The sequence below is a fragment of the Eumetopias jubatus genome, unplaced genomic scaffold, assembly GCF_037043125.1.
Source record: "Eumetopias jubatus isolate StellerSeaLion01/CBP00866 unplaced genomic scaffold, mEumJub1_p1.0 scaffold_2, whole genome shotgun sequence".
Classification (NCBI taxonomy): domain Eukaryota; kingdom Metazoa; phylum Chordata; class Mammalia; order Carnivora; family Otariidae; genus Eumetopias; species Eumetopias jubatus.
Window position 1 is genome coordinate 181,136,281 of NW_028274808.1, and position 26,162 is coordinate 181,162,442.

Consider the following 26,162-nt stretch of genomic DNA (forward strand, 5'->3'; position numbering starts at 1 on the left):
TATGAGAGATCTCTACACCTTCCTATCAGTTTTGCTATGAACCTAAAATTGCTCTAAAAAAATCAAGCCTTAATAATTTTAGTTTGAGTGATTTGAGTGATTTTATTTTTATATTTTTTAAAGACTTGTTTACTTATCTTAGAGAGCGCATGCACATGCATGAGTAGGGAAGGGGCAGAGAGAGAGAATCTCAAGCAGACTCCCTGTGGAGCGCAGAGCCCCACACAGCGCTTGATTTCACAGCCCTGAGATCCTGACCTGAGCTGAAACCAAGAGTTGAATGCTTAACCGACTGGGCCACCCAGGCACCCTGAGTGATTTCAATTTATCATTTATTTAATTTGCTATTTTAAAATTTTGGGTTTACATTTATATTAACATAAAAAAGTGAAGTTAAATCAAAGAAAATACTTCTTTAGGTAATATATACTGCAAACATGTATTCACATCTATATTATTGCCTATAATTCAGAAATTCCCACAGGGAATTTCTTTTTTTTTTTTTTTAAGATTTTATTTATTTGACAGAGAGAGACATAGCGAGAGAGGGAACACAAGCAGGGGGAAGTGGGAGAGGGAGAAGCAGGCTTCCCACGGAGCAGGGAGCCCGATGTGGGCTTCGATCCCAGGACCCTAGGATCATGACCTGAGCCGAAGGCAGATGCTTAACGACTGAGCCACCCAGGTGCCTCCCACAGGGAATTTCATTTTAATTGCTATTCTAAATAGTAATTTGTAATTGCATTTGTAATGCTTTTTATTGTAAATTAATAAACATCCTTCATGACCAATGCTAGAAAGCTAATAAATATTTTAATAAAAGCAAGTCATTAAAATTCTAATTTTAGGGCAGTATGTTTCCATAAAGAAATACATCTTCAAAATGCTGTGAATAACTAAACATCTATAACTCTTGACATCTAACAGTGCTACTGACAAAAATCTTTTAATTCTAGAAAAAAAAAACATATGAGATAATTTGAGACCTGGAAGGGACCTTTGAAATATCTAGTCTATTTGCCTTATTTACACATTTAGAAAATGAGATCTGGTCAAGTTAACTGCCTTAGCTAACATTATAGAACTGGCTAGTGACTGAACTAGTCTTCCCAATTCCAGTCTATGGTGTTTGGTTTCAATAACTTTTAGTGTAATTTATCCATATAAAATGAAAGAAAAACATGTATAGGAGAGTTGAAATTATAACAATGTTATAGTGATAAGGGATGATTTTTATATTAATAGCTTAATTTTATTCTATAAAATACATCAGTATTTATAAAATGTAATGATTACCAATAATATAACAGGATATTCTTAAAGAATATTTTGTATAAGCTCCAGTAATATAGATATTTAAGAGTAATAAATTATAATTATAAAAAGCAATCTCTGAAAAACAAAGTAGCCCAAATTTTTAGTATCAGAGAATATTTAAAGTTTAGTATATATATTTGTTTGGTATTTTATGCAGACTTACACTACTGTAACTAAAGAAAAAAAGGAAATGTACTCTCAGGAAATGAAAGACCTCAAAGAACATTCCTAACATTTTACAGTTCATTAAACATCTAGACACTCTGCAAGATACTGACATTCACAGATGGTGAAGAGGGAAAAAATCTCTGTCCTCAGGCACTCAACCTAGAAAAAGTGGCAGCCAAAAAAGTAAGAAGTATGGTACATTTTTCTCTGTCTTTAGGCCTTTGCTCCTGCCCTGGTTATGACGGGAGACAAAGAGAAGGAAGTATCTAACTGTAACGTAACGGTGATGGAGCTGGGAGAAGACAAGATAGGGGAGAGAATGTTAGAAAAGCTTCTCAGAAAAGGTGATGGAATAAGCTGTGTTTGAAAGACGAGTAGGAGTCTCCAAGCAGACAAAATCTGAGAAGGTTGTTTTCAGGAAGAGGACTGCGTGGTGCAGAGAGACAATAGCGTATCTCTGGTGGTCCTCAATGTGAGGACCACAAACACATCTAGGTAAAGATTATGCCTTTTCTTTTAGACATCATGAGTCTGGCATACTTTCAGAACACATATTGGGGTTCTTTTTTTTTAAGATTTTCCTTATTTATTTGAAAGAGACAGAGCATGAGCCAGGGGGAAGGGCAGAGGAAGAGGGGCAAGCAGACTCCCCACTGAGTGGGGAGCCTAATGCGGGGCTCCACCCCAGGACCCTGAGATCAGGACCTGAGCTGAAGGCAGACGCTTAACTGACTGAGCCACCCAGGGACCCCCACATACTGGAGTTCTGTAGGCAACTGGAAATAAAAGTTTTAGGGTTAAGAGAGAGCTTGGTTGAACCCAGAGTCAAAGCCATTGGGGAATAAGTGACTTGTGGATGAGACAGTCCAGGAAACATGTACAGAAGGAAAAGAGGATCAAAATGGCACTCTTAGAAATACAAGCCCTTAAGGTCTAAAAAAGGAACTCAAATGGACACACACACACACAAAGGAGAACAAGAGAATGAAGAACTAAGAAACTAGGGCAAACTAAAGACCAATATTTCAAGGGCGGAGTAGGCAAGAGTATCAAAACGCAGGAGATGTAAAGACTAAAATGTGTCCACTGTTCTTTGGTGACTTTAGCTAGGGCAGTTATAGTCCTGTAGTGGGGTGTATGCCCAGACTATGGTAGACTGAGTGATTAATGATTTTAAAGAAGTAGATGCTGCCACCACAGACTTTTCTTTCAGAAGGTTTAGCTATAAAAGTTGAGGAGGCAAGAACAGGTGCTGGTGCAGTTAAGTTTTTACAGGTTTGGTAGAAGGAATCTGAATGAGTTTTAGGATGATTTCTGTTTTCTCTGGGTAGGAGAAGGTGTGGTGTTTCGCTAAGACTCGGAAAAGAAGTGCTGAGGAGAGTGAAGGTCAGAAACAGGCACTGTGAAGACTAAATGAGCTGACCAGGAAAACCTAGGAAGGTCAGGAGTTGTTGTGGACCCGCGTAAGGTTGTGGGGAACCTTATGAACTCACTAAAGGAAACGTTAAATATTAATACTCGTCCTGGCTTATTTTATCAGTAAGGAAGTGCCTAGAGCAAAGTATAGAGAAATTTTTTGTATTCTTTAATTAGTAAACTGAAATTAGGCAAAAACGTTTAAAATCTGAATAATGTTTACTAATTATGTATATTTTTATATACACCTAGAGATTTGCATAAAAGAAAATATATAAAAAGCAATCCTTTTAAACTTATCACATATTTTCTTAATAAGAGAAAAAATCAAAGTTAGTAATGTTCTAGTGAAATAAATTACTAGGAACTTAAAGCATTATATCCAGCTTTCTGTTGAGATAAGATTTTTAAAAATATCCTTATGGGTGTGAAATGTGAAATATTCCACTTATCTCTCTAACTCCTTAATTATGATGCTATGTGTAGCTTATTTTAAGTGATTGAAAAGTAACTGAACAAAAAGTCCTGATAAAGTATTCTTGATAAGAAGCAACCACTCCCCCATTCTTCCCCCACCCCCCCAATGTAGTACCTATAACAAGTATTTTGGAACTGTTTGTTCCAGTTTGTTGAGGTCATACTTTTACAGCTGAAAATAAGTGTAAGCGATGGAAGGTGTTTTATTCAATAAAATCAAAACTGCTTTTCTGATAATACTAATTTCTATTTACAAACTTGCCATTTTGCATTTAAAAGTTAAGATGACTATTAGCTCCAAAATTCAAGTGTAAAAACTGCCTTTGTATATTATAATAAACAATCACTATCTGGGATTACTACTTTGATTCTAGGGTGATACTTCTGGAAAAATTCTAAGTTTGTTCTTAAAATAGCAGCAGTTAGTTCCTCTGGAGAGACAGATTTTGTTAATCTAGCGCCTGATTAGTGAACTTGGTAGGTCATCTACATGGTTAGATCAGAACAAGAGTTACCATCTCTTCTCCAAGAGCTGATACACTCACAAAAAATGCCCAATATACACTCAACATCTATACCGTAAGCTGTTACTTCTAGTGTCACCACAAAAGATCAGCAATATCTGGGGCGCCTGGGTGGCTCAATCCTTAAGCATCTGCCTTCAGCTCGGGTCATGATCCCGGGGTCCTGGGATCGAGCCCCGCGTTGGGCTCCCTGCTCAGCCGGAAGTCTGCTTCTCCCTCTCCCACTCCCCCTGCTTGTGTTCCCTCTCTCACTGTCTCTCTGTCAAGTAAATAAATAAAATCTTTAAAAAAAAAAATCAGTAATATCAGTTGGTCTAAAACTTCTCTGAAATAAATCACAATGTTTATTCTTTCAAAAAGGAAGTGATTTTTGACAGTGCTGATCATGGAGATTTAAAACATACATATACACACAAGCACACAAGTATTTAATTTGCAAAGGTTAGAGGTGTAGTTTTTATTATAATATTTAATTTTCTTAAAACTGCATTATTATAAATTATAATTAAGTTGTTACATAATAAATGCTACATGTAAGTATTACTTTATTACTTCCGTTAATGGTGACCATTCGTGTCAGGCCCTGTGGTAGAAGACTAACATACATCATTTCCTTTAATCACAACCACTCTATGATATAAATATTATTACCTATATTTAAGAATGGGTAAATTGAGGTTTCAAGAAATTTAAATTGCTCAATGGCTCATTTCAAATAAGTTGAGTAAGCTAGGAGTTAAAACCAGGTCCATATGATTCCAAAATCCATGCTTTCAAGGACTAGGCTAGGGAAGTATCAGTTTGCTATTTATTAAAATCTTTAAGTGGATTGATTATATGATCAATGGGCTTAAAGCAAAAAAAGTAAAATTTTTTTTCAAAAGGAATCAATGTCTTATATCATTTTTCCTTATTGAATCTATTACCTGTCTGTTGATTTCTCTTCATATTCATTATATTTCCTAAAATAAAATGTTCCTATACTTAGAAAAATAATATTCCCATATAGTATGTCAATTTTTAGAACCATAAAAATAGTGCATGTTTCAAAAGTAACTGTAGGGAGAAAGGGTTCATTTACATATACTGGGTGGTCCTTCTTTATTTCTCCCTATTCTAACAACACAGTTCTACCAGATGTCTTCACTGACCTCCACTGGCAGACTCCATTTCTTAAATTTTATTTACTGGTTTTCGCACCTGTAAGTTTAAAGTATTCAACTAATTATCAATAACAAAAACTTCTATGTTAAGCACACAGTGATTAAATTCTGTTAATCTTGTCTTGGAACTCAAAACTATAGTGACTTTGAAAAGAAAAAAGGGGGTAAATATATTAGACTAAGAAACCAAAGTAGAGGAAAAAAAAGAAACAAAAATATTTCTATTTTGAGTAACTGGTCGTTGAAGAATAAATATTAATAGCTCAAATCTGACCCATCCTTTTTCCTTCTCACCTCCGGTTGACTGGAAATATTCAAAATGAGAGCCCATAAGTCTGCTCTCAGTGCTGTGGGGCTTCCTTGTCGGATATACTGTTGAGCAGCTGCACCATCTTGTTCTGCTAGAACTGTCAAAAATGTAGAAAGATCTCATTAGAAAATTCATAATGTAAGAAATAACACTGAAATCCTGAATTAAAATATCTTCGGGGAAGCTAACATTTCATCTTATATCTAACATTACATCATGTCTGGAAAACCTTCTTTTACTCTCTGAATTTTGATGTGGCCCTATTTACAGCCCTATATGTGTCAAGCCTTAAATTCTCCCACCTTCTACCTAATCTGGTAAAAGTTTTTAATGTAAGTATCTGGAAATCACTTTGCTTTAACTATAGCTGCACATATATATATATATATATATATATATATATATATATATATATATACATACATAATCTTTGGGTTCCATGATTGAGTAAAGTCATATTTACAAAAAACTCAAATTTCTTATGCATATTCTCTAAGTCATGAATGTTCTAGTATTTGGAAGTAGTATGGTATTTGAAGTATTATGGTTAAGAATTATAAAGATGATGTGCCCTGGGTGTTATATGCAACTAATGAATCGTTGAACACTACATCAAAAACTAATGATGTATTATTATATGATGGCTAATTGAACATAATATTAAAAAAAGAGAAAAAGAATTATGAAGGATGTAAGATATCTAATCTATTAGATGACTTCCTAGCTATCTGCCAAAATCAACAGAAAAGAGAGATTTTTTTTTTAAAGAAAGAGGTAAAAAAATAGAAGATCTAATAACCTTTAAGAAGGCCAAAAACTATTTGTAAGCAGCCAAGTTCACAAAATTAATATATTATCCTTTTGCTTTCATTTTCATTTTTATTTTCTTTAATGAAAAGACTAACAACTAAGTCTGGAAATAAAGGCTCTCCCAAAACAAACAAACAAAACAAAATAAAACAAGCAAAAAAAAAGATATACCAGACAACTGCTGATATTTATCTAACATAATGTTTTCTTATTATTTTCTTCTTAAAAGGGAAAAATAAAAGCTTATACTAAATGAAAATGACATAACCTAAAGAAATAAAGGGATCATATAAAATAAAAAGAGATGGGACATATTCTTTAGTTTGCAATTGTGTTTAATACAAACATCAAACATATGAAGGAAAAATGATGAAGTCTTGAATAAATATGATTTTGAAAAATTGAACTAGGGAGTTTAGAACATGACAATACAATTGCCATAGAAGATACTTTGTGACACAAAGACTTATCTGTACTTCGTATTTCAAAGACAAAACAAGATTTATAAAAACAAGGAAAAGAATCTTCAAAAGGTAGGGAAAAATTATTCCCTGGAACACTAAGAGCCGCTTTGGCTATTAAGTCTTACCATTGTGAAGAGTCATCGAGAAGCATGAAAGTTACAGTTTCTCCTGATGCAAGGGCATATTCCCATTAACACTAATGAGAAGTGTGTCGGTGCATCAAAGAGAGAGCCTGCCTTTTTGATATTAAAATGAAATTCTATTGCTGAATGGAGTAAGCTAACATTCTTGAAGAATGTGTGTCTGCATTTATCATTTCCTTTTTAGTGAACCATCTGTGTACTTCTTTATCTAACATTTATTGATGAAGCCAAAATGATGCATTTCTCCTCTTTATAAAGATTCCCATTATACTAACTACACAACTAAATATTACTCTTTTTTAGATTTTTAACTTTTTAGAGACTGAATTTCAGTTGGAGGTATAGAATGCAAACATTGACTTCAGACTGTATACTTTCATATATGTATATATGATATACTTTCATTTTCAGAAAGTATAATGAAAAGCTTACCTTTTTGCCCAATACGTACGTGCTCATTTTCAAAAAGTTCTAAAAATGATAAAATAAAATTATTAGACACAAATATGATCAACCACGTTTAGAACAGTATTAGGTATATTTTTTCTGCTGTTGATACTGTTTTAAAGCTGAATGGCTCTATAGAGAACTACAAGAATATGTATCTTTATATGTAGAAAAATCTTTTTTCTAAGTTGTTTAACGTTTATGGAAATTAAAAATAAGTACATTTAATCAGAAGAAAAAACTGATAATTTTCCTTTGTTAAAATAAAATAGAATATCTTTTCACAACATTTTTCTGTTGTCTACTCATCTTGACAGCTTCATTTGCAAAAACCCTACTTCTGCTCTCTAATCTGCTATGAAAGCATAGCTGAAAAAAGCCTTAATGCTATTATAGGTAAAATTCCACTATACAAATGCCATTTTAAAAGATTATATGGGAGAAACAAAGATTTGCTTTTTTTTTAAAAGATTTTATTTATTTATTCATTTTGAGAGAGAGAAAGAGTGCGCAAGTGCAAGAGAGCAGGGGGAGGGGCAGAGGGAGAGGGAGAGAGAAGATCTCAAACAGACTCCATACTGAGTGTGGAGCCCAATGTGGGGCTGGATCCCATGACCCTGGAGATCATGACCTGAGCCAAAATCAAGAGTCAGGTGCTTAACTAACTGAGCCACCCAGGCGCCCCAAAGATTTGCTTTTAAAGTACCAAACATAATGGGAAAAGACTCAATAAACTAAATCACATTAAAAAAAGAAAAAACTTCTATTCCTCAAAAGACACCATGGAGAGTGAAAAGGTAAGTCGCAGAGTGGGAGAATATATCTGCAATACATATACCTAGCAAGGGACTTGTATCCAGAACATGTAAAGAACTGCTGGAGAAGATAGACAACTATCTGACACAATAGGCAAAACACGTGAACAGGTTCTTTACAAAAGAGGAGAGACCCAAAGGACCAGTAAAGTTACGAAAAGAGGCTCAACCACATCAATCCTCAGAGAAATGCAATTAAAACCATTATGAAATACACACCCATCGTAATGGTAAAATGAAAAACAGACAATTCTACATTCAAAGGAAATGAAGCAAATGAACTTTTCATACAAAGGTGGTGGGAATGTAAATAGTGCAGCCACTTGGAAAACTGGCAGCACCTGCTAACACTGAATGTATGCACATCCTAGGACAATTAGCAATTCACTCTCAGGTATACACCTTAAAGCATGCTTATGTGCCCCAAGGGACATATACTAGAATATTCATGGCAGCATTACTGGTAAGAACCAAATAGTGGGGACAACTCAAATGACCATCAATAGTAGAAGTCATCAACTGTATGATCCCATATCTGTAAAGTAAAAAATAGGCAAAACTAACCTATGATGCTAGAAGTCAGTGTAGTTGTTACCCATGGAGGTGGTAGAGTCTAGAATTATACTTGGAGGCTTCTGGGATGCTGGTAATACACTATTTCTTGATCTAGTTAGAGGGTTCACAAGTGTTTTCACTGCATAAAAATTCACTGATCTGTATACTTAGGATTTGTGTCCTTTTCAGTATGTACGTTATACTACTATAAATGTTATTCAAAAATTAGAGCAAAAAAAAGATTTATGAAACTATGAGAGGGAAAGATTTTAGCTCTTCTCCCCATCCCAGAGAAAATCATTTTTTCAATTTCCTTTCTTCTTCTTTCTTCCCACCAGCTGAGAAAGGAGGATTTGTTAGCTTCTACAACAGTGATTAGTTTGCCTTTTCTAATAAATGGGATAACCATGTGTTAAGGGCCATGAACTTACATGTGACTGTCTGGGTAAGTAGAGCCTGGGTCCCCTGGCAACCTGGTGACCATCTTGGCACTTGATTCCCGCCTCCCAATTTCTAGCAGTCCTGCTTTGAGGAGTAGAGAATAAAAACAACTGCATCAACTAAAGAGACTATCAGCCTCCTCTAGCAGATGTAGTTTCCTTCCTCTGCTCCAACTGTCCCTTGTATGCCTTGCATGTAATAATAGCAAATACTACACTGATTCTTATCTGAATCTTACTTTCCACTATATCTTCACCAAGAGTAAAGATTATGTCATATCTTTGTGTTCACTAGTCTCTGGCCCTTAGCGGGGTCTCACATTTGTTGCGTCACAAGTGAATCAAAGAAGAAAGAACTATACTCCAGATTAAGAAAACAATTAGGCTTTCTAAAACATAGCTACTATAGGATTTAGAATAATATTAAGCAATTCTTTTTTTTAAAGATTTTTATTTATTTATTTGAGAGAGAGAGTGAGAGAGAGAGCACGAGAGGAGAGAGGGTCAGAAGGAGAAGCAGGCTCCTTGCTGAGCAGGGAGCCCGATGTGGGACTCGAACCCAGGACTCTGGGATCATGACCTGAGCCGAAGGCAGTTGCCTAACCAACTGAGCCACCCAGGTGCCAATATTAAGCAATTCTTAAGGGTTATTTCAAAAATGAAAAACATAAATATCATTCAAGGTTGTATTATTATTATTTTCTTTTCCTTTTGTTATATATATATGGCTATCACTGGCCATGAACAGAAATAGAAGATATCTGTCTTAGTCTGTTCAGATTACTGAACACCCACAGACTGGGTTATAAACAACAGAAATTTATTTCTTACAGCTCTGGGGGATTGGAAGTCTAAGATCAGGGTGCCAGTATGGTTGGGCTGTGGTGAATGTCCTCTTCTGGGTTGCAGACTGCTGACTTTTCTCTGTGTCCTCACATGGTGGAAGGAGCTAGAGAGTTCTTTCACAAGGGCTCTGATATTATCCGTGAGTGCACCACCCTCCTGACCTACTCACTCTCCTGAGGCTCCACCTAATACCATCACCTAGGGGATTAGAACTTCAAAATAGTTCAGGATAAAAACATCTAAACCATAGCAATATCTTCTTCTGTAAGATATCTGATACCTTCTTATAAAATGAAAAAGGACTATCAAAGGGGTTAGGAGGGGAGGCAGCATATAATGGCAGACTTGGGAGGCAGACTGCTTAGTTTTGAATCTTGGTTCTAGCACTTACTAGCTTTGTGACCTTGGGCAAATTACTTAACATCTCCACTTCTTCAACTTTAACATGGTAGTAATACTTCTATCTCACATGACACTAGAGAATTAAAACCGTAATGTAGTATAACTAGATGCCACCAGAATGACTACAAAGAAGATGGCATACATCAAGCATTAGCAAACATACAGGACAACTTCTACCCTCACACCTTGTTGGTGGAAGTGTAAACCGGTACTACCATTTCTGAAAATTCTTTGGAAATTATCTACCAAAGCCGAACTTATGCAAACCCCAGGAGAGAGAAATTGTCTTCCCAGGTGTATACTCAACAGAGGAGTATATGTATGCTCACCAAAAGAAACATACTAGGATGTTCATAGCAGCCTTATTTGTAACAGCCCCAAACTTGAAACTTCCCAAATACTCATCAACAGCCGAATGAATAAATAAATGTGTGGTATATCAATACAGTAGAATATTATAATGCAAAAAAATTGCCCACAAATACATACAATATGGCTGAATCTCACAAACATAATGTGGAATAAAAGAAGTCAAACATCAAAGGGTAGATACTATATGCTTCCATTCATATGAAGTTCAAGAACTGGCAAAATTAATCTATACTGCTAGGAATCAGAATAGTAGTTATCTTTGACAAAGGGAATAAAGATTGAAAGAGGGTAGGAGGGGCCTTCAGTTTATTGATCTGGATGGTATTTTAATAGGTGTGTCCCATTCATAAAAATTCAATGAGCCATTCTCTTAGGATATATGTATTTTTCCTTTTTTAAAAAAAATATAATCTCTACACCCAACTTGGGGCTCAAACTCACAATCCAGAGATCAAAAGTCACACTCTCTACCAGTTGAGCCAGGCAGGCTCCCCTGTACTTTTCTATATGCATTATACATTAATAAAGTTTTAAAAATGGTAATAGTACATACCTCCTAGAGCTGCTGGGGTTAAAATGAGATAATACACAGGTAACATATAGTATGTACTCAATGATTTTATTATATTTACTATTATTACTAATAAGAAAGAGCCAACTTCCTTATTTTACAGAGAAAGAAACAAGTCCAGAAATGTAAAGTGACTTGTCCAAGTCACATAGCTAGCCAGTGGTGGAGGAAAGACTAGAACAATTCCCCTACAATATAGGCCTCCATATTTTAAGTCAATTTTTACTTCTTGTTTATTACAGCTAAATACTAACCTGGTCTTTTATGAAAAACATATTGTATTTATGCACAAAAAGAGAAAAGCTGGGGAAATGTTCTGTTTGGTTAAGATTTAAAAGACACTAATTTTATAGCCTAAGTTTATACAAGGTAGAATATATGTATACAATTAACTTGTTGATACAAACAGTAATAAAAATAGATAGTAATGGCCAGAAAATGAAAATATGAGTGCTGCCAGTGACAATTTTACCAACAAAATGACTTAAGTATGTTTAATGACTTTTCAAAATTAAAGACCTTCCAATAAAAAGACAAAATCTTGTCGAATTCTGATGATAATTATACAGAATTCTATCAATAATTAACAGTAATCAAGGAGAAGCAAAAAGTATGCTTAGTTTTCAGACATAAAGAAGTTACTAGATTAATTTGGAAATGACAAGAGGAGCCTTCAGCTCACTCTCATTTATCATTAGTTATCTGCTGTATGGGGGAAACACTCACCAGGAGGTACTTGTGTAGAATCATCTATACCCAGCTGTCCTGTAGTTAAGCCCAGCTCTACAAAGAATTCTTTCTGAAAAATAACACACTGAGAATTAACATACATCTCAGGCTTTGCTACACAGTATCAAAAAATCAGCCTCCTCGAAACGTAAGCTTAAATAAAAATCACAATGTAAAATGAATCTTTGCTTCATTCAAATATCTTAAAAAGAAGATGATATTATTGAGCTTTTCAAGAGTAATGTGTTAGTCAAAATTTTGCCTTTTTAAGTAATAGACTAATCAGTAAAGCAAGACGTGATAATTATACTTCTGAGCAAAGAACTAGTAACATTCAAATCTTTCCTGAAACATACACACACAGTATGTGTAGAACTCAACAATTTTACCTTCCAAATTCATTGTCTAAAATTCCCAATATGATTCTCTACCTGTTTTCTATGGTACTGTACTTCACTTTGCTTTTAATCAACTAAACACTGCAAACATCCAAAACAACTTAAATTAATTTTTAAGTAAAATTAGACTTTCAAGTGTTCTGTTAAACTAAGAACAAATTAGATTTATTTTCCAGACTTCCTCCACTTATCTAGTAATGTCTAGGGAAAGTAATCATGTTTGTCTGTTATTTTTTAAATATACAACAACCCCATATTATTCACATTATTTTTATTCCCTAAGTAATTAAATATTTCTATTAATATTTGCCTCAGTGTTTTGTTATTATTCTAATTGCTAAAACCAAACTTCCTTCTCCTTGGAGAAGGAAGATGGAATTAGTTTTAATCCTTCATAATTATATTATTATTTAAGTTAGTGATTTATTTCTGCCCCTCATAAGACAGTTATCCAGCCTAACATGCACAGTCATTTCATTTTTGTATTGATTTTAAATAACTGATGCTATACTTCAATTTTTAACTAAACTTGATTTTTATATATACTTTTAAAAAGCACTTCAATTTATGTTTCCAATTTTTAATGACTAAAGAGGAAAAGTCCCTTCATACTACAGAAGGGACCTAGATCCAATAAACATGTCAATATTAGCTTCTGTAATCACAGTGGAGAATTTTACTTATGGTAAGACATGATAAGGCACAGAAACAGAACTCTGAACATGCATTTTCTATTTCACTGCTCTGTACTATTTTTCATTCAATATCAGTAGACCTGCACCCCAATCTCAGATTTCCTTCAAAACTCACCCAACATACTAGGCCTTCTGGGATGCCTTCCTTGATATTCTGGGCTAATGGAAACAACTTTATATGCTGTATGTATTACCTTTTATAAACCTCTACAAAGCATAGAATCACATCATATTGAAATTATCTTTTTACTGTCCATCTCTCCATTAACCTGAAGCTCCTGGAAGGCAAGGACTCTGTCTTAAAAATATTTGTACCCCCAGTAGATTGTGCTAAGTGACACATAGCAGAGGGGCTCCATAAATACTGAATCACCCTGTTGAGCTCTAGTTTCCAACCTGTTGCCGCTATATGACTGAAACAGTAAATAGGAATGAGTTGACAATTTCACTTTGAAGTTAATAAATTTCAGTTTATTTAAAAAAATGTCTTTTTAACATGGATGAGTCTACATAACATTGTAAACTAGGTTTGAAAGCCATCTATTATAAGATCATTTGACTCAGTGAGCCTCACCAAGTTCAATACTCATACACACAGACCAGGGTCTCAAATAAACCATGCATCCTGGAGCCAGACACCAGGCCACATGACTCAAGGAAGGCAGGAACAACTAGCCCTAGTCACAGCAGGAAGAGAAGGACTAACCATACTCTTAGTGGGGATAGCCACAAGTTTTTTGAAAATTAGCCACAGGCTTTTGGTTCTTCAATAGTTAAGAATGAATCCACATCAGCTCCAGGCCCCCCCAGACAGACAGAAGACATACCTAGTCCCACTCACACACATGCTAAACCTTTTCATACAGTATCCTTCCCCTGCTTCTTTACCTAGCAAACTCCTTCAAACTAGTCCAAATGGCAGTAACTCTAAGAAGACTTCCCACCACTTCCAGCAGAAGAATCTGCCACTTCCTCTTCTGTATACTTTGTATAAACTACTACAAACAGGACTTCTAACATTTTTAAAAAATAACTTCTTAAAAATTAATTTTTTAAATTGATTAGATATTTAATAGTAATGATTAACAGTTATATACTGCTTACTAAGTTTCAAGTACCATCTACATGCTTTATATTTTAGTTTCCTAGGGCTTCCATTAAAAAAAAAAAAAAAAGTCCTACTAACTGGGTGGCTTTAAACAACAGAAATTTATTCTCACAGCTCTAGAGGCTAGAATCAAGGTGCTAACAAGGCCATGCTCTCCCTGAAGACTCTAGGGGAGATCTGTTCCAAGCCTTTCTCTTAGCTTCTGGTATTGCTGGCAACCTTTGGTGTTCCTTGGCTTATAGATGCCTAACTCCAATCTCTGCCTCCACTGTCTTAAGAAACTCTCCTCGTCTGTCTCTCTTCTGTGTCTCTTCTCTTATAAAAACACTGGTCATATTGGATTTTGGGCCCATCCTATTTCTGCAAGATATTACCTTAACTTGATTGATCTGCAGTGACCCTATTTCCAAATGAGGTTACATTCACAAGTACTGGAGGTATGGACTTCAACATATCTTTTTGAGGGACACAATTCAACCTATAATTTACATCTTAACTTGTTGATCTATACAATACTTCTATGAGATGTTATTATCTCTCTTTTACAAATAAGAAAACTAAGGCTCAAGGTCAAGGAAACTTGCCGAAGGTCACATAGCCAGTAAGGGGCAAAGCAAAACTTTAAACCCCAATTAGGTGGCTTTAGAATCTAATCAACTAACCATCATGCTATGCTGTCAGTTTAAGAAGTCAAAACAGTTAAAAACATGTAACAAGAAAATAGCAGTTCCTTATCTTATACATTCCTCCTCCATACGCACACACACGCACACACACGTACACACAATCATAACTGGCCACTACCCAGGGACAACCACTTTCAGCTTTTTTTCTGGTATTTATCTCCATATGTCAGGTAACATATATTGCTATTTTTATCAATTTCAGATATCTATTGATTTTTTATTGTAAATAAGGATTTTAGCTCAGGTACATTCTCTTTTCCTGCACCATTCCAATATGATTATATATCAATTCTTGATTAAATCCATATTAAGAGTTTGCATTATGACTATTTAAATATTATTCACTGCTGAGCCATGTAGTATGCTATAAATGTTTCCTTTGTTGTACTATCTTTTGTATAGCTCATAAGTGAATCATTTTTTCACATACACAATTTTCTCTAATCGTTTATCTCTTCCTTTACCCTTTAACAACTCTGAAAAGACCCTCCACAATATAATTTTGCATGTGGTCAAACTTTTCTTGGCAGGCATTCATCCTGGAACCCTCCACCTCCTGCTTCAATCTGGAATCCCTGTGCTCTCGTCCTACTGCACACCCTTTGCCCTGAAACTTCTTTTCACTCTCATTCTGGAAATTTTTCTTCTCTTAGGTTGGAACCCTATTTCCTGGGTTCCCCTATTTTGCTCTTTTTATGAGCTTGTTTTGGAGGTTTTGGTAACAGTTCCCCAAATAAGAGTAAATATTTTAGATCACATATATCTGAAAATGTCTACTCCAGCCTCACATCTGATTAACTGTTGGCTACATACAGAATTCTTGGCTTGAAATCATTTGGATTGTTAAAGGGATTACTTCAGAATCTTCTGGCTTCCAGTTTTGCTGCTGAGAAGTCAGATGCCACTCTAATTCCTGACACTTTATATGTATTCTATTTTCCTTCTATAAAAAGTTTTTAGAGTCTTCTTTTCAGGGGCCTTGATATTGGTCTTCTTTCATTCATGGCATTGGAAAGTGGGTGGGGACCTTTTCATACCAGAGATTCCTATATTTCAGGTCTTGGGAATTTTAAGAATTCCCTTACCACTGTTTTCTCTTTCTGGAACTCCTACTAGTCAGATGTTAGACCTTCTGGATTTATCATCTAGGTTAAAAAAAAAATCTTTTCCCTCTTATTTTTCATCTCTTTGGCTTTTTGCTTTTGTTTTGTCTTTTTTTTTTTTTTTTTAAGATTTTCTTTCTTTATTTTGACAGAGAGAGAGGGAACACAAGCAGGGGGGGTGGGAGAGGGAGAAGCAGGCTTCCCGGTGAGCAGAGAGCCCAATGTGGGGCTTGATCCCAGGACCCTGGGATCATGACTCAAGCTGAAGGCAGATGCCTAATGACTGAGCCACCTAGGCGCCCCTTGTTTGTCTTCAGATAGAGATTTCCTCACCTTTGTTTTCAACTCTCCTACCATATTTTTGATTCCTAAATGTTCTTTTTCATTCTCTCATGTTTTGTGGTTTTAATGAAACTCTGTTCTTGTGTAATTCTTGTTTCATGAGTAGTGTCTTCTCTCTGAGAATATTAATGGATTAAGTCTTCTATTGGAAAGAAGTGTTTAATAGGCTAATCTCTTTGTCCATGTGAAGATGACCCCGGGTTTACCTTCTCCCAGCACTGTTGCCCTGAAAATGTTCTGGATCTCACACACACCACATATACACACATACACACAAACTGTGGCAAAGGAATACCAGCTACATTACTAAGCAATGGACTTCACTGAAAAAATATGACCCTTGATGATAAATTACATTTGAAATAGAAAACTGTGAGTAGACTATAAAAATCTATTAGAAAACACAGGTCTTAGCTGCCTGGTGTGGTGTCTCTTGATAGGACCTGGAAGTCGTGCTCATGTGCATTACAAGAAACAGTTCCTATTGTGTAGGACTTCCCTATGTTGTACCTACATAACTGTCACTTCCAATTGCATGCATTCCTTGTCGGGGCTGGGAAGTAGCACAGGATTGGCTGTAAGGACTCCCAGTGAAGATCCACGTAATAAACAGACATGCTATGTTTTCTGTCCCGTCCTATTCTATAAATCTAAGTGAACCTGATGCCAGGTTATGACCTATTGTACCCTGTGAGTGCGAATGTAACTCCAAACCTAAAACAATTATTAGTGCTCATGATAAGTGTTCATTCCCTAAATTGGTTATTTTTCTTTTTTTGGTTTTAACTTTGGTTTCTGCCTTTCAAATTGGAAGATTTCAAATATCTGGAGATCCTAGGCTGGTCAGTCATATTCAGGAATGAGGCAATCGACAGGAAGCTGTGTCTGCAAGGATAGGGCGTAGGATGCAGTAGAGGGAGCGAACTGGGCAGGCACAGTGATGGAGGTAAGGGATGAGGGTATTAGTCTCATCATTGGTCAACTTTCACTTAATTTGTTTTCAAAATAGTGTCTCATTCCTGTACTGCTCTAAATCTGAAGTCTCTGAATTTTTAGCCTCTCTGATTCTTTTTCTCTCATGAATATGTCTCTGGTCTCCCGTGGGGAAGGAGGAGTCATCTGAATATGCAAGGTGGTAGGAGTCTATAGGTCTACTCTCTCCTGATATAGACTTTCACACAGTCTCATTTTCAACCCTATTGCTCACCAAGGCCTTCTATAACATGTGGTGTCCCCAATTCTTGAGCCTTTCCAAAGTTCTATAGAGAAAATCATCTTGCTTCTTGTATCAGTTGTGTCCAGTCAGAAAATAGAAATCATGCCAGAAATGTGAACAGGGAAGAATAGAATTAGCAAATGCAAAAAGCAACTATGACTTCTAGACTGTTGAAGAAGGAACCAAGAAGGAACTAAGAACTCAGGAAAGGGTCCCCCTTGCCCTCAAGACTGAGATTCAGACTTTTTTTTTTTTTACAAAATTCTCACCATGGTAAGTTGTAGTTACCATCTGTTATCATACAAAGTTATTACACTATTACCGACTATATTCTCTATGCTGTACTTTTCAGTCCCGTGCCTTATTTATTTTGTAACTGGAAGTTTGTACCTCTTAATTCCCTTCACCTATTTTGCCCAACTCCCCACCACTCCCCACTCTGATACCCACTAGTTTGTTCTCTGTATTTGTGAGATTATTTCTCTTTTTTTGTTTGTTTTCTATTTTAGATTCCATGAGATTCAGTCTTTTTTTCTAAGATTTTATTTATTTATTTGAGAGAGAGAGAGAAAGCAGTGGGGAAGAGTAGAGGGAAAGGGAGAAGCAGGCTCTCCACTGAGCAGGGAGCTCAACGTGGGGCTCAATCCCAGGACCCTTGAGATCATGACCTGAGCAGAAGGCAGACACTTAACTGACTGAGCCACCCAGGTGCCCCAGATTCAGTCTTTTAAGGAGAGAGAATGGCTACCCCAGGAATGTTCATGGGGGTTAGGGGATGGGTGAAGAAACTTGTCAGAGGGCACAGTCTGGAGCTGGTTTCTCCATGCTGATAGGCTGCCTTCCGAACATAGGAACCAGGAAGGGAAGTTCCTTTTTCTTGTTATGGTCTGCAGTGCTCCTCCAGAACCTTCTACTGATAAAGCCTAACATCAAGCCAGTTAGTAAAAAAGGAATGTTTGTAAGATCTAGCTCCAGCATAATAAAGCAGAGCAAAAAAAGGTGGATATAGAGCTAAAAGATAAACCGATCATTGGCATGCCTCTCATCTGTATCTCCCATCTTCTAGAGAGAGGCATTTGCACTTGACCTTCTTTCATGTTTAAGTCATTTATCATTTTCCTACCAGTTCTCCAACTGAATACATTAACAGAGCTATAAGTTGTTTCCTAGTTTCACCAATGACAGTATTTATAGTTCTGTGCTCCTTATTGCTTTGGGGTGATTAGCAAAAGAAGGAGTGATAATTTCTTAACTCCATTAGGAATTCTCCCCACCTTTCTATAATTGCTCTATTTTAACACTAACTTCCTCACCAAAATGTGATAGTTTCCAGAGCAAAGACAATCTCTACCTCATCTTCCCTTTCCTTTTCTCCCTCAGTGCCTCATCCTGTTAAGCTTAATAAAGGTTGGTTTAATTAAATAAAATGTACATTCTTTAAAACTTTTTAATAAAATTCACAACTTGTTTCAGTGAGTTATATTGCCATAGATCACGCACCTGAATCCCAACAAGCTGTCTTATAAGTCTATGCTGTTGATTGAAATGAGAAAAAAGCAAAAGCATTTATAGGTCCATGAAAGCTCATCTTTAGTCCTACCAGCAAAGTAACTCACTGTCTATATAACATATTGACAATAAAAAAAAAACTTTCACTTAATTTATTTAATAAGCAGACAGTCCTGTTGCTTTAGATATATGCTGCACTAAAATATTTTTCTAATGGCTGTCTTCTAAAATATGTAATATTTTGAAATGCCTATACTTACCAATTCAGGGATGTCTTTTACTTTCAGAGGTACTTGGATTAAACCCAAATGAGTCCTGAAACTAAGAGAATCACCATTTTCATAATTTGGGTTGCGAAGATTAATTAACACCTTTAAAAACAAATCCAACAAAATTGGTTAGTTTCTTAATAGAATGTTTACACTTACAAAATTGGCAATAATATTCTTGGTGTATCACCACAAAATTAAAAACTATTTGGGGTTATGCATATACTTTAATTACATTCTAAAAAACTATTCAATTGTATTGAAATGTTAAAATACCATAAACATGCTTTAAATTTAATATTCCAACTGGTGATCTACCATATGAAAGTCTAAAAAGTTAAGAATTTAGTTAGAATGAAAAATCTTTTGATGGTAATAAAAAATAAAAATTGCTTGATTATAATATTTAACCAAGGAAGGTGATAGAAAAATAAAAATTGCTTGATTATAATATATGCCAGGGAAAATTTTAGAATCAACTCTAGCCCTTTTAAAAACAGCCATTGACAACATTTTTAGAGAGATAGGGGAAATAATACTGAAGGGTATTGCCTCTAAACCAAACCCACAAGGAAAAAAAAATTCAGAAGCCAAGCTAACAAGAAAAACCATTTACATACTTTTCAAAATTAATCAGATAAAAAAAGTCTTAGACATTTACATACCCTTTAATCTAGAAATCGTACTTCTATAAGTATGACTATCGAAATAATTAAGATGTTTGCAAAGACAGTGCAGAAAGAATGTCAATGAAGTACTGTTTATAGCAGAAAAATATGAAACAACTTAAACATTCCATTAGAGGGAATTACTTAAGTAAATTATAGTTAATTTATATCATAAAATACAATGGCATTTGCCTCAATTAATATAGGTAATGTAAGTAATGACATGGAAAAATATTCACAATATATTCAGTTAAAAAATGTATAATAATGTAGTGTTTATTCCTGTGTGATGGTATTAAAAGTAATTTTTAAAAAATTTTCTTCTTATGTGTGTTTTCTTATTTTTCTAACAATTAACATACATTTTTATGTAAGAATAATTATAATTTAAAAAAGATTTTTAAATTGAAACTCTTGAGGAAAAAAAAATCAAGAATCCAGTGCAATGACATAGATGGAACTAGAGAGTATGATGCTAAGTGAAATTAGTCAGTCAGAGAAAGACAAATACCATATGATCTCACTCATATGTGGAATTTAAGAAACAAAAAAATGATCATAGGGAAAAAAAGAGACAAACCAAGACACACAATCTTAACTATAGAGAACAAACTGATAGTTACCAGAGGGTAGGTGGATGGGGGATGGGTAAAATAGGTGATGGGGATTAAGGAGCACACTTGTGATGAGCATGAGACAATGTATGGAAATGTTGAATCACTATATTGCACACCTGAAACTAATATTACACTGTATATTAATTAACTGGAATTTAAATAAAAGCTTAAAAAATAAAAAACATCCAGTGAAGGAGATTATGGTAACAGAAATACTATCATATCTGAGAAAGGGATTAATGAACTGATAACTAATCACTGATAAAATGCAATGTGCTATGATGCCAAAACAGTTTCCTAAAATTGCAAACACTAAATTGAAACTAAAAATATCAATATTATTTGTTAAAAAAATGAAAATATAGCAAAGAGTCAACAGTGCTAAATGCATACTAATATAGAACAATGCAATTTTAGCCTAATTACACAAACAAGGGATTATACTATACAGGAACCTCACAAACGTAGCAGAGAAAAGAGAAAGAAACAATGAATATGTGGGTGATAAAGAGAAAACATTAGAAATGCAGGAACTATAAGGATGTAATTATAGACAATGTTTTTTAGTTAAAGAAGAATCTCAGCCTGAATAATAAAAGGATCAATGCATCAACAGTCCTGAAGGAAACAGAATGTTATGACTATTAAGGAGAAAGCATAGTTAAAGATAACCATACAAAAATTACATGAACTTTTGGCCCTTAAGTGCTAGAAAAGGGAAGAGTTTAGGAGAAATCTTTAACAAGCTATGAGAAATAACACCATCACCATAAAGGCAGTTTCTGACCAAACTAACTTCTCCTTAGAGTTAAAAGGAGATTACAGTTGGGGAGCCTGGGTGGCTCAGTCAGTTAAGTGTCTGACTCTTAATTTCAGCTCAAGTCCTGATCTGAGGGCTGTGAAATTGAAGCCCGTTTTGGGCTCTGTGCTGAGAATGGAGCCTGCTTAAGATTCTCTCTCTCCCTCTTCTTCTCCCCCTCACTTTCCCCACCCCCCAAGTTGGTCTCTCTCTATCTCTCTAAAAAAAAAAAAAAAAAAAGAGACATACTACAGTTGACTCTTGAATAACACAGGTTTGAACTGCATGGGTCCACTCAAATACAGACTTTTTACAGTACAGTACTGTAAATGTTTTCTTTTCTTTATGATTTTCATATTTTCTTTCCTCTAGCATACTTTATTGTAAGAATACAGTATATAATACATATAACATACACAGTATGTGTTCATTGACTATTATGTTATCAGTAAGATTTCCAGTCAACAGTAGACTATCAGTAGTTAAGTTTCGGGGGAGTCAAAAGTTTTATGTGGATTTTCGACTATGCAGGGGATCAGAACCCCTGCGTCGTTCAAGCATCAACCACATGTTTTATGCAGGCAAACTAGTATCAGAGACAACAGTTCAGAAAAGAAATAAAAATAAAATGTGAAAGATTTATTCATTCTTTTACTTATTCATTCAAGACCTATTTATTGAGCAACTATGTGCTAAGTACTACTCTACCTGTTGGAGATGGAACAGTTAACTTGCAGCTGGTTTGTGGTAGCTCTATGCTTATCTCCAGGGACACCTGGATGTCTGGGAGTGACCCTTGGCCAAGATGGGATGAAATATACTAACTAGTCATTTATACTGTGCTATTTAATGTCCCCTGGAGGCAGTCCATATCAGTTTATTTAAATTGTTTCTTGAAAATGTACAGATTGTTGGTTTCACCTGATTTACCAGTGGGGATATAAAAGACCCCTGGGGAAACTTGTGTCTCGACTCCCAAGGCCAGGGTATCTCACTTGTATCTTGATAGTTCATAACCCAAAAACAAAGCATGTCCTATGCAACTAAGAAAGGGCCCTAGGAGCTATGCCTGGAAGTTTGTGTCTCTTTGTATTTGTATGTGCTTTCTTTCTCTTGCTGTAACAAAAGCCTTCTGTGGTTAAATCCTGTAAAGTCCTGTGAGTGTCTTCCATTATCTGACTCTGTAATTGTTGCAGCAGTGCACAAAACAGAAAGAGAAGCTCCTGCCCTTGCGGATCTTCCATTTAATAGGGGGAGGCAGGCAATAAGCAAAATAGAAAAAGAGAATGTTATATAGTGATAAATGCTATGAAGAAAAAAAGTAGGAAAAGGCTAACAGGAGTTCCAAGCAGGGGGTTTGGGGGAAGGCTTTGCCAAGAAGGTGACATTTAAAGCAAAGACATAAGAAATGAGGGAACATGCAGACAAGTATCTGAGGAAAAAGCACTGTGGGCAGAGAAAACAAGGAGCAAAGGCCCTCAGATGGGAGGAAGCTGAGGGAAAGCAAGGAGGCTAAAGTAGCTGGAGTAGAACAAATCAGGACAAGTTATAGGAGATGAACTCAGAGAGGTAATGGGGTATCAGATCAAACAGGATGTTTGACGCCACTGTCATGACTTTGGCTTTTAAGTAGAATGAGGTGGGGAAGTGCTGGATACCAGAGGAGTGGTTCATTTGGAATGGTACCTAAAGGGCTTCCTCTGGGAACTGCACTGAGAACAGATTCTGGGTGGGCAAGGGTAGAGTAGGAAGACCAGTTAGGAGGCTACTTCATGTCTTCCCTAGACTACTCAAACAGGGGAGGACTGAAAAAGGAAAAAATTCACTGAGCATCTATATGGGCCAGGCAACAGACTACCTGATTTACAATTACTATTTTTTAATCAAAATCTTCCTAATTGATTTTCTTGCCTCTAATCTCTCCATATTCCAATGTATTTTCCAAGAGCTATTTCCAAACACAAATCTGATCATGTCATTCTACTGCTTCAGTGACTCTAGGGCTTTATACATGTGATTCCTCTGCCTGGAGATATTCTTATATCATCATTTCTTCCACATTTTTTCCCTCATTAATATACCTATATTGATCCAATATAACCTACCTCCAGAAAATCCTTCGGTGCATAAACAGGTCTGAAAAGGCTTAAATCTGGAATTAATAAAATAGTTTAGAACAAAATTTCAATTAATACAACATATGAATGCTTATTAATATCAATGTTAATGACTCTTTCATACGTTACTATGCAGCTAGATTAATTCAAACTTGCAGAGTATTGATAATTTGTCACTCATTGTCTTAGGCACAAAAATGAAAAGGCAATCACTTCCCTTAACAGCCTAAGATGACATATTCTGGAAGAAATTAAGAGACTCCCCTTCATAAATCTGTAATAGGTTTATAACTGAATTGAAAAAACAATGTCAATATAACATAAAAGCTCTATATGAGAATTCTCAAAGTACACAGAACATAAATAATACTTTCTTAGTGAATTCCTCTAGTTGTATTGAACTGTTCTCCCTTTTGAGCTTGTATAACACATTGCTCCTCTAGTACAGTACTTATTTCTTGCCCAGTCCCCACACTTATTTTTAAAGGAGTGGTGAGGGATTATGTGCATGTCTATCTATACAATTATATGCATATATTTATCACAGTAAATGAGATATAGTTGTCATTCATATGTTTATAAAATTGACTGACTCCATTTTAACCATCAAAATGAACCCAAATAAATACTTAAAAACATTAAGAAGCCTCAAAACTTTTCACCATTTAACCTATCTTTAAAGCCTGAAAAATATTTACCTTAATTATGAGCCTAAGAAATCCACTGAAAGATTTAATCTACTTTACTATAAAAATGTTTTCAAATGCTGTTTTAAAAAAGGATAATTGATTTAAATATTCTCGAAATAATGTAAAACATTGGCCAAAGTTAGGAATTTTTAAACTGCAAAGTAGAAGTTTAAGCAAAAAGGTAGAGGAGAGTAATTAGCAGGGAAGGAAAATTGCTATCTTTCCAAAAGAATTGTTAAATTTGTTATTTTGGATCCACAATTAAAAAGGCAATTTGTTTCCTACTACCACATTTTGAAAAAAGTTGTTCATATACCTGGTTCATCAGTTCCCATTTCATTCCATTTACTGAGCAGTTCTTTCTGTTCTCCAACTGGCCTCTAAAAAAGGTAATTTTAAAATTGGTTTCATTTTGTGAAGTTTAGCAATGCAGCTGAAAAATAAGAACCAATAACTTATCTAAAAGTTTGAATAAGCTACCATAAGAAAAAATAATTTCATTACATATGGTGAACTTTTTTTGGAATTACTCTTAAATTATTGTTATTTAACTACTATATCTAGTCTCAAAGGCTCAGGCAGAATGTGATACTAATGAGCCCAAGAAAAGAAGGTAAATATCTCTACTGGCCAGTAAATTTCACAGAAAAACTGCCCCTCAGCCACATACTACATCTCTTACCCCATCCAGCAACCTCAGAAATGCATCACAAGGGGGACAGGCCAAGAGAGTATGACTGTGAGTCAGTAGCATCATCTTCCTATATGAAAGACAGTATATTACACAATACTACATACTTTGACAGTTTTCCATATAAATTTATCCGTTTTTTTACACCATCCTTCTGGTGCCTTCACTGACTTGTCCTTGGGTATTATCCAAAGTTCATCTACTATATCCTGTCCCACGACAAGGAATAAATAGCAAGTAGGGAGAATAAAGTGAAGAGAAACTTGTTTTTTTCCTACTCAGGAGCAGCCAAAAAGAATCCAGAGCATTCCTCAAGTGGCTTTTCTCTTCCTCTTTATCTCTCCCCTCTGAAAGCCCATAGTGACAGATAAATGTTGAGAATTAGATCTCATACTACTACTATTAGAACTAAATAGTTCAACAGAGAGATGACAAATCACCTTTCCATTCTCTATTTTAACCCTGAAAGATGGTACCATACTGGCTATTACAAGATGATAGTATGCCTGAACCGCATCTCTAATTCAAAAAATATGGTTATTGTGCTAATTGGCCAAAAGTAAGGAGACCAAAGATAATTAAAATTCTTAAAGTACATTTATAACACTTATAACCTTTACAGCAAAATTTCTAAATAATCTATATGTAGATTATATACTGTATTTTTATTTATTCTCAAGATATGCTTCATTAAAAAAAGCATTACAGTATATGTAATAGAAATCTATTTAGAATACACCCATGTAAGTGGCCTTTTACAGATTTTTATTTCAAAACAAACTGATATACTGGTTTAAAAAAAAAAAAGATAAATCTGCCTAACAGTTACAACTTCGTGGTACTCCTAGTATTTGATTCACAATAAAATACTTAAATGTTAAAAGTACCTTTCGTGCCAATGGGATACTCAGTTCAGTGCACATACTATTTAAACTCTTCAAAATTCTTTTTTCCCAACTTCCCTGAAATATAAAGAACAACTTATTATTGTTTCTGATTAACAATACCAAAAACAAATTTTTAAAAAATTAAAGATATTATGAGTTATATAGAAATGGTAAGGTTGGTTGAGATTGGTTAACTTCATTCATTAGTTTACTCAAATATTGATTACTGCCTACTATGTGCCAGATACTATCCTTAGTGCTGTGAATTAAGCCATGAACAGAAGGTTTCAGTCCTCATAGAACTGATGTTCTAGGGGAGGATGGCAATGAGGATAGGTAAAAAAAAAAAAAAAAAAAAAATCAACAACCCATATTATAAGAAAAAATAGCAGGTAATAA

General features: G+C 35.1%; 1 protein-coding gene across 2 annotated transcripts in view; it reads right to left on the bottom strand.

Moving 5' to 3' along the window:
* Positions 1-26,162, bottom strand: part of TBC1D19 (TBC1 domain family member 19) — a 146,152-nt gene that overhangs the window by 69,963 nt on the left and 50,027 nt on the right. For both annotated transcript variants that reach the window (XM_028088082.2, XM_088020868.1), the window contains 7 exons: positions 25,764-25,838; positions 24,502-24,565; positions 23,485-23,531; positions 19,287-19,397; positions 11,967-12,039; positions 7,225-7,263; positions 5,360-5,472 (listed from right to left, as the gene is read on the bottom strand). In XM_028088082.2, the coding sequence (XP_027943883.1) occupies positions 5,360-5,472; positions 7,225-7,263; positions 11,967-12,039; positions 19,287-19,397; positions 23,485-23,531; positions 24,502-24,565; positions 25,764-25,838 (522 nt within the window). The remainder of the gene's footprint in view (positions 1-5,359; positions 5,473-7,224; positions 7,264-11,966; positions 12,040-19,286; positions 19,398-23,484; positions 23,532-24,501; positions 24,566-25,763; positions 25,839-26,162) is intronic.